The sequence below is a fragment of the Urtica dioica genome, chromosome 7 (genome assembly GCF_054948205.1).
Source record: "Urtica dioica subsp. dioica isolate 48M chromosome 7, U.dioica_male_clone48M_v1_H2, whole genome shotgun sequence".
Lineage (NCBI taxonomy): Eukaryota > Viridiplantae > Streptophyta > Magnoliopsida > Rosales > Urticaceae > Urtica > Urtica dioica.
The window spans coordinates 34,024,162-34,033,859 of NC_142762.1; the positions used below are offsets into that span (position 1 = coordinate 34,024,162).

Sequence of the window (9,698 nt, forward strand, 5' to 3'; positions counted from 1 at the left end):
ATAATAAAGTAAACTTCTTATCGAACACACATCAATCGAAACAAAGCTCAATCACAGAAACATTACAATTGACATTAAAATCAAGCGAAAAATAGACTCTCTATCTCTCCATCTCTCTCTCTCTCTCTATATATATACATATATATATATATATATATAATTCTAGTGCTATCAATTGGGCAGGACCGCCCGTAGGCTAATTGGCTCGGCCCTTTTTTTAGAGTTTTGGGTCAGGCCGACCTTTTCGGAAAATGATCGGTCGAATCGGGCTTCATGAAGGGCCTGGAGCCCTCAAGTCCGGCCCAAGCCGAGCCTTCAAAAAAGTTCAATTTGGGCCCAGCCCGAACTCTAAATATTAGGTCTGTTTCGGGCCTAATCTTTTTTTAAATAAAATAAAATTGTATTTTTGTTTCAAATTTATGTTTTTATGTATTAAAAGTGCTTTTGACACATAATTTAATTTTATAATAATAGTATTAATGTTTTTACTAATATATTTATTGTTTTGATTGAAATTATATTTTTTGGAATCTTTCATATAATTTTTTATGATTATAATTTGGGCTTTTTGAGGGCCTAGTTTAAGCCATTTTCAAGCTCGTAAAGAGTTTAGGTCTAACGACGTAAAGGGTTTGGGTCGTTTGGGCTTGACGAAGAAAGTTCGGGCCGGCTCAAGCTGGTCCTTTTGACACGCATTCAATTAACCAAATTAAAACATAGTATTTACAAAATAGCTAACGTTTTATTTATATTGCAAAATAATTATTAACTATTTACTTCAAAGTCTCAGAGTCTAAAATCTATATTAATTCATTTATGAAAAAATAATTTATATATATATATATATACACATCTTCAAACTCTCGATCGCTCCGATTTTCACGATTTTTTAATGTGGTCTTATAATATTTTTTTTAGACATTATTTTCGTGATAATTTTTAACTCGCTATTTCTACTATTAATTTTCTTTAAATACTATCAAATATAATTCCCACTTAAAAGCATAAAAGCTAAGACCTTAACTCTAAGATTTTTGGACAATTGATTTTTAGTTCACTTGAGAGCCATGCAAAAGGAAAACAGTAAACAAGCTCCGAAGAGTTTGCTATATGCATACAAACATATTAATGTGTTAAAAACTTAAAATATAAAATGTATTTAGATATACATCCATTGGACCGCTTTATAATAGAAGTGATATTAAAAATTGCCACTATGGTGTAAAATAAAATAAAAAATAGGGAAAAGAAGCATAGGGGTGTCCTCTATTAATGGCAAAGAAATTGCTATCAATAAATAATAAGCATAAAGTAACCACACTTAATCAAGAACAATATCACGTTAAAAGACGTCGGATAGTGATTCCCTTACCTAATAATGTGAAAAGCACTATCACAAAAATTTATATATTCAAATATATAATAATACGTGAGTACAATTCTGTCTCAAATACCTAACCACCATTTTGCATATAATTTAAGAGTAAATACTTTTCTTTCAGCCAGGGAGGAGGTCTTGAACATTGTTAATCGTTTTGCTTTTATTTATTTTATGAACGACACATATTTTGTCCAAATCTTGACGCCATAGCCGAATAGCCTTTTAAGAGTAAAATATTCACCTGACATATAAATATTGGTGATACATGCGTGTATATTTTGCACTTTATTTTTTCTTCGTTCTTTAATAAAAAAAATTAAATGATTAGCTAACTTAAACGTTTGAGATTGTTATATAGCCATCATTTCGTAAATATTAGATAAATGATCACAAATATAATGTGCCATTCCTAATTTACCTTTTTTATTGAAATAAAATGATGGATGATTTACGTTAATTTAAGCGTGTAAATACATGAACGAGATCATTTATCTATTATTTACGACATGTTGGCTATATAATAATGTCAAAATGTAAATATGAGTCTATAGCTAATGGACCCTTTTTTTTTAATATATAGTGCTGTTGACTTTTGTAATTAAGTTAGTATAAGGTTTAAGATGTTATTTGGTTTAAAACTCCTTAAAATTTAAGGAAAACTTTGTAGTCGTACGTCCCCTTTAAAATACTAGGGTGGATTTATTACAACTTGTCATATAATTAAAATAAACACCAGTCTAAGGTAAGATTTATAAACACAAAATCAAGAATTATATGAAAATGATATGAAAAATAATGTTTCTAAATTCGTCAATTTGTTTGTAGCACTGTAGTAGTAATACTATATGTAGCTGGGTGAGAAGCCACCACTGCATAATAACCACAGATTTAAAATATCCTTAAAAAAAAAAAAAAAAAAAGATTTAAACTAATACAGCCAATATAATATAACTTAGTGTATTTCTAAGACTAGCCAGAGGATAATTAAAACGCCACGTTGCTAATTACTCCTAATTTCAACGCCAACTATAAAAAGAAAATTTTGATAAATAATCAACCATTTCTCACACCAATCGTTTGCTTTAGAATGCCTATTGAAGAAACAAATCAATAAACTGATTTGCATCTTGTAAATCAAGGAATCTTGTAAATCACCAAAGAGATACCGGAGGGTTTTTATTTTCCTTTCTTCCAAAATTTGATTCACAAAACTACGACCATCATTGAGCTATAGATGGACAGACCTTAATGTCTAACTAAACCGAATGATAAATGAAAAAGAAATGACTAATGATGTGATTAGAAGAACATAGATCATATAATTGAAACCGAATGAATGCTCAACGTAAAAACTAACACTCCTACTCGATAACTCTCGTCACGATACCGACGCCAATAGTCCTTCCCAACGCTCTCAGAAACACCCTCCCGAGAACTCTACAGTTCAAGAACTCATCAACACACACCGGTTCTTGCAAAACCACCTGAATTTGAGCCAAAGAGAGAGAAAGAAACCAATGTAAGGAAAAAAAAAAAAAGCAATATACCGCAAGTGCAACAAATTCACCTCAAGAACAGCGCTCTGTTTCGCGACGAGGCACCGCGGAGACTTTTTCGCGACCTTGCCGGTCTTGGGGTCGAGCAGCGACAATATTTTCAAAACTCTCGCCGGCTCTTTAACGTGGTGTATGTGAAATTCCAACTGCGAGAATCCGATCACACCATAAACTTCTATGAGATTTCATAAAAATAAATAAATTAAAATAAAAGTTTCTACGATACAAACCTGAGTGCCAATTAAAATCGGAGTCGCCACATCCAAAACGAGAATCTTGATTTCCAAATGTTTCGCGACGTGAACCGGAAAATCGGGGTGGCAGAGGACCCCGCCGGCCACGACATTGGCTCCGTCGATGCCTAGAATACCAACTGCAACATTGTCACCGGCTCTTCCGACGGGACAAGACCGAGAATCTCGTTCCAAGCCCCGCACCGTGCCCACTTCTCCACAGGGAAGAACTAGGACCTAATATACAAAACATAGCAGATTCTCTTTAGTTAAATATTTCACCAGGAAACAAGAAGATAGATATAGTCCTCTGATACAATGATTTAATGCCCTTCTAGAGTACCTTCGATCCGGCCCGAAGAGCTCCGGTCTCCAATTTGCCACTGGCAGCCACTGGTCCAAGCGTTACCGATTTGATGACATCACATATAGGCATGACTACCGGCTTTGAGAGATCTCTTGAAGGAGGTTGGAACGAATCAATTGCATCCAAGAGGTTGGGTCCTTTATACCTGCATTTTCAGTAGACAAGTCGCACTTTTGATAATAGGTTTAAACTTTTATCTTTAAGAGTATCTTTTTGAGAGAGAGAGAGAGAGAGAGATCCAAGCAGATGATCTCACCAGGACGAGAAACGTGCATCGGAGGGAGGTGAAACGAAATTCTGATTTTCCATGACACTCAATGGAACCCAAGACACGAAAGAATCTTTAAAACCGCAGGAATGAAGAAACACCCGAACTTGTTGTTTGATCAAATCAAACCGTTCCCTAGAGTACCCGACAACATCCATTTTGTTGACAGCGACTATGAGTTGTTCGACCCCGAAACTTCTGATGAGTTGCGCATGTTCCCTTGTCTGCCCTTTCATACCATCCATACCTGCTTCGAACGAACCGAGCGAGGCATCGATTACAAGAACCGCCGCATCAGCCTGTGTTGCGCCCGAGATCATGTTTGGAACAAAATCTTTGTGCCCGGGAGAGTCTAGTACAACAACGTGATATCTTTTCGAATCGAAATAGGCAACAGCAACGTTCATTGTAACTCCCCTTTCTCTTTCTTCTGTGGTTTGATCCAGAGCCCATGCATAAGCAAAGGATCCCTTGCCCTGCTCAAATCATGAACATAATGTGAAATAAATAAATGACAGTATTCAACACCACCAAGGAATGATTTTGAAGAGAAAAGCTTTACCTGTGTTTTGGAATCTTTTTCATATTTGTGCATTTGCTTTTGTGATATCCGGCCTGAAAGGTGTAGCAGTCTACCAGAGAGCGTCGATTTTCCAGAATCAACGTGACCAACCTGTTACAAGGGTGTCCCAAAGAACACATATATCAATAAAACAAACACATATACAAGGATCTCGGTTCAGCTGATCATAAGACAAGACTAAAAGCTTCTTTACTCACGATGGCAAGGTTCAGTTGAATTAACGCATCCTCGGCTTCGTTGTAAAACATCCAATCCTCAGATTTATATGGCACTTTTGACGTAGCTTTTCTAGTATTGGTGCTACTTGGTCTAACATACAAACCCAAGCTACTCATATTTCCGGTGAGACTTTGTCCCTTATTTACAAAGGAATCACCGCTCTCGTCCACATAACCATGTCTGCCCTTCGAAGCTGATGTACCTTCCAACCTCTCATCGGCCGAGTCGATGCCGAGTGTAGTGCTCTCTTTCATGCTAGCTTTCACCGAAAAGTCAGACGTTTCGTCTACATTGTTGGCACTTCCTCGTATTTTAACCCCTCCTTTCTTTGATTGACTCTCTTTATCAGCTGGTACTGGGATGTTATCCAACTTTCCAGCAACCGATTTTCCCTTGAGTGTACCATCATCATCACCGCTGATGACTGAAGTTTTCGAGGAGTCAAAATTGGCTGGCAGTCGCATGTGGTTTAGGATAAAGTTCGTCTCAAATTAGTAAAGTAGCAAGATAGATCTGTAAAGAAAGAACCATTTACCAGAACAGTTTTTTTTTTTTTTCCACACGCCCAATTTTGTAATGATGTCGAAAGCATGTTATAATTAATGGCCAAGGATGCATGATGCTGAGCAATTGATATGGTTTTGGTAATTAAAAAGAAAAACTGATAATGAGTTTTGCCAAAAGTAACCCTGGACCGTGAAAGGGATAAAAAAAAAAGGATAGTTTTCAAGTGCAGACTGAAAATGATTGATAAGCAAAAGAAAAATTAAAGACAAGCGAACGTATAGAACTAAAAGTAAGAAGTAAAAGAAAAACTCATTTAAAAAAAGTTAAGAGGAAAGTCATCATAATAAAGATTGCCTTTGTAGTTGTTTACCCACAAAAGTGTCCATGCTGAATTTTCTTTTTTTAATAAATAATCTCTTTTTGTCCATTTAAAAAAGGGGCGACGTAGTAATCCCTCTGACTTGACATAACAAAAACATCAAAAGATTTGTTTAAATGACATAGACAGAGACCATTGAGATACCTTTTGAACCCATTTTGGAGGCGCGCAACCCATTTGAAACCACATCATCAGGGGACGGAGAATCAAACTTGAAAGGAACTGGATTATAAGTAAAAGCACGTTAATAACTGTAAACACGGTTTTATTTTAGTACACTGTAAACACAGTTTTATTTTAGTACACTGTAAAACACAGTTTATAATCACTTGATCAGACTTTATGGAAGAAAAAAATGGCAAAAGCTTAGAAAAGAAGCATCTCAACAACAAAAGGGATAACTTAAAAAGGTAATAATACATATCTGCATCCTTTTTCAGAAAAGATGCAGACCTATATTAATCCGACGATTGTCATGAGTACTATGAATCCCATGGAATTCATTTAATCGTCCTGGGAAATTCCCAAGCTTGTGGAAGTTATTGCCCTTGTCAGTCTTAAAACCATCATTCTGCAGCTGAAATAACGTAGCAGATTTGGGTGGCGGATGCAGAAGTGAAGAAAATATAGACTTGGCCAACATGGATGCCTCGGTATCTTTGGAAACTGCACGAAATAGATCTAACTCTATGAAAGATAACTACTTTCAAATAAAACCTATCTGCATCATGGATACTAACATGGATGTTTCTGCAAAAGGCAGGCGATAAAACCCACTTAAAAAGAAGGTTCTGACTGCAATTGAGTCTAAAATGAAACCATAAAACCCACTTAAAAAGGAAGTTTCTTGTTGATTCAACACAGCACAGTAACAAAGGGAAGGCCAAAAAATCGCAATTCTTAAAATAAGTACATGCAGCAAGGGATCACAAAATTTAAAGAAAATCAGTCGGAGACAATAGTGTACCTGTTCTGTTACCATCGCTGGCCTTGGGCAAAGGATTGCGAACAACCCCACATATATCACAGGCTGGCATATTCTCATTGTTATCGTATGTGCATATGGAACAACTCCAGATACCATGCTTTTCAGGTGCTGCTTTAATTTCTACAGCTTCAACTGCAAGAGCAAATCTAGTTTATTAATATTTAAGAGTAAAACACTGTCAGATATCAAAAACCTTCAAAAAGAAGAAGAAAAAACTAGTTGACACTTGCCAGAAAACCAAAAATAATTGGAAAGCATGTATACAACTTCCATAATAATAATAAACCAACTATCTTATCAATCAGTAGGCGTGCACAACTGAACAGAACCATCATGTCCGTTTCAGGCATTTATGAAAAGTGTACTATCTTTTTCCAATTTGTACACATACAGCACAGCACTACACAGTAAAGGAGACGCCAATCAGTTATGGTATGGTCTATCTACAAAGCTCTAAATCTCGAGGGCTCTATCTACAACCCAGCGTCTGCGTTTGTGATTTGGATTGAAAACGAAACTAGGTAACTAATAAGATTAGTGAACGAAATTCGATCAAGAAACCAACTAACCATCTTCCTCTTCCTCTTCCTCCTCTTCATCGAAATCGTAATCCTCCTCGTCAAAGACATCATAGTCATCAAAGTTGTCGTAACCCACTCCAGAGTTGAATTTACGAGGCATGGTTGCCTCTACCGCATGAACGAGCAAAAAGTATTACGCCCTGAGAAAACAACAGTAAGAAACCTGACGAAAACCTTCTGTAAAACAATTTTTATTTTACAAGGTAATGACTAAACCATCAAAGAATGCATAACACGACTTTCCATTGCGAGCAAGAAGATGTCTAAAAATATATTTGTTCCCTTCCATCAATGAAGGCTCACATAAGAATATCAGTATCTGAACCAGAAAGTTGAATGAAACAAAAAGAACCAAGTGCACAGCTCACACATTGATCAACAATGCAGTATCAGTATAAAAAAGCCAAATTCTTGAGAAATCTTGAATGTTAACGACAAAATAAGCATTGAAAGCGTCAATAATCAAATAAATTGCGCCAATTTACAATGGATTCTTGCTCATTTCACCCACAGCAACATAATAAGCCATACGATACAATTACAGTAAACCCTCGCGACCGACAGAAACAGAAATCAAAAAGCTAATACAACATTTATGGTTCCAGTGAAAATGTGTTGGTTCTTCAGATGATTTCAAAGCTGGAAAACAATCGAGAAATAAAAGGTATTTCAAGATCACGAGTGTTTGGAATTTACCTGGATAGAGCAAGAGAAGCCGCAAGGAAATGAATTCCGAAACCTTGTCTTTTGATTTATTGGTATTCGTATTACTTAAATCCTCTCTCTCTCTCTCTCTCTCTCTCTCTCTCTCTCTCTCTTTAGTTGCTCGAGATTCGACTGGTCACAAAATACAAAAAAAAATCCCACCGAATTCTTTTCGTTTCCCAGAAGTGACTCTTATATTTCTTTTTTCCTTTGCCTCTGTTCTCTAATATATCAAGTTCGTGATAAAATAATATATATATATATATATTTTTTTTAAATAAACAAAGTTCATAACTCCAAAAGGCAAGGTCCACAAAAGGGGAAATGCAATAAGAGTGAAAAAAAATTATCTTGACACAGATATTATTAAATTCATGTTTACTTTATCAATATCATCAAACATTTAAAACTTTAACACTTTAACTGTTCTATTTTATAATAAGAGAGAAAATTATTTGCTAACAAAAATACTATATTGTGAATTGTGATCGTTTTTAATCTCGTGATCGAATTGTCACGAATTATGGAAGGTATTATAATATATGCAACTCATTTAGAATAAAACTGTTAAATTTTGATTATTGATTGATTGTATTTAATGATATTTGTGTCAAAATTAAAAAAAATTAAAAAAAAAAAAAAAAAAACACCTAGTCCAAATATCACTTCACTTTAGATTAAGCATTTGAGCACACATTCTACCAAACTCCTATCACTTTATCGAAATCAATCAAAACTTAAATTTGACAATTCTATTACTAAATTAAAGAGAGAGAAAGAGTATTATTTTCTTATAAAACTATCTTTTTTGTGACCGGTTTTTTATTTATTTCGTGATTGACCTGCAATCCTGCGCATCTGGAGCTCAAAAGTTGGACGGGACTTATCCAATTTTTTTTTCTTAGAATTTGGACAGTCCAAATTCCTAATTAATCAATGTGAAAAAGGTGATTGGACCCCGTATTAAATCGAAAAAGTTGGTTGAATCCCATAATAAATTTGGTGTCCAATTTTTCCAACATGATAAATGTTTTTTTTTTCAAAAATTCTGGGCCATTGAATTTATTACCGTTTGAGATCCAATGGCCACAATTTTGTTACCGTTATAGGGTCTGAAATTTACAAAAATATATTTTTTTTAATCCAAAAACATTTCTCTTATAAGTACTCCCCCAACAACACTTATTTCTTCGCACATCTCTCATTCTCTCTCAAATTCACACATGAAAAAAAAAATGTCTTCTCCTTCAAAAAATTCACAACCTCAACAACACAAACCACTCTGCCTAAATCAAGGTTATCTCAAAAATTGGTTAACTTTGACACAAATTAACCAACTTAATTACCAAAACATCGAAGGTTTCACGGAATTTGATCCAACTCCTCAACCTCAATTTTCTTATGAACTTCCCACTTTTCAACCTTTATCCCCATATAATGTTTCTCCACACCATTTTCCACCACCCATCCAAATCCTACCATCATCCGACCATTTTTCACACGAAGGCTATGTCCCACAAGTGACACGCCTTTTTGAAGATCCACAAAATCATCGACATGAAGAGGTGGATGAAGAGGAGGATGGTGTGGATGAAGAAGGGCAACCTCCCACCAATGTAATCCAACCCCGACGAAAATCCACCACCGACACTCAACACACACAAGAAGAGGATGGAGTTCGGCCACAAGTAAAATTTCACAAGAGGACTTGATTCGAAATGTGGAAATATTTTGAGCGTTGCCTCGGCCCCGATTTACAAAAGTGTGGAAAGTGTAACATTTGTGGTGAAATGATCTCCGCCGACAACGAAAAGCATAAGACAAAAATGTTGATCTCCCACCACCGCAAGTGTGCAAAACCTCATGGCATCACGGACCAAAATCAAGTAAGAAATTTCAACTCCCTAGACCATAGAAGAAAATTTGTTAGA

The 9,698-nt window shown here is 35.5% G+C and overlaps 1 protein-coding gene across 5 annotated transcripts; it reads right to left on the reverse strand.

Annotated features, from left to right (window-relative positions):
- Positions 1-2,525: 2,525 nt before the first annotated feature.
- LOC149390970 (Translation elongation factor EF1A/initiation factor IF2gamma family protein) lies at positions 2,526-7,821 on the reverse strand. 5 transcript variants are annotated; one of them, XM_089620420.1, is made up of 12 exons: positions 7,759-7,821; positions 7,051-7,202; positions 6,461-6,607; positions 5,947-6,159; positions 5,638-5,715; positions 4,586-5,058; positions 4,368-4,478; positions 3,794-4,281; positions 3,514-3,682; positions 3,168-3,407; positions 2,949-3,083; positions 2,526-2,865 (listed from the first exon to the last, which is right to left on the reverse strand). In XM_089620420.1, the coding sequence occupies exons 2-12, from the start codon at positions 7,160-7,162 to the stop codon at positions 2,743-2,745; spliced, it is 2,289 nt and encodes a 762-aa protein (XP_089476546.1). In that variant the 5' UTR covers positions 7,163-7,202; positions 7,759-7,821; the 3' UTR covers positions 2,526-2,742. The 5 variants fall into 5 exon arrangements, with proteins under 5 accessions (XP_089476546.1, XP_089476547.1, XP_089476545.1 ...); XM_089620421.1 differs by having other exon boundaries at positions 4,586-5,031; positions 6,461-6,613; XM_089620419.1 differs by having other exon boundaries at positions 6,461-6,613.
- Positions 7,822-9,698: the final 1,877 nt, after the last annotated feature.

Bases quoted from the DNA above. Each gene is read 5' to 3' on its own strand.
- LOC149390970 (XM_089620419.1), bottom strand. From the start codon at position 7,162: ATGCCTCGTAAATTCAACTCTGGAGTGGGTTACGACAACTTTGATGAC. The intron at 6,614-7,050 runs GTTAGTTGGTTT...TTGCTCTTGCAG, and splicing joins GGAAGAGGAAGAGGAAGATG to TTGAAGCTGTAGAAATTAAA. The intron at 3,084-3,167 runs GTTTGTATCGTA...GGATTCTCGCAG, and splicing joins CGATTTTAATTGGCACTCAG to TTGGAATTTCACATACACCA.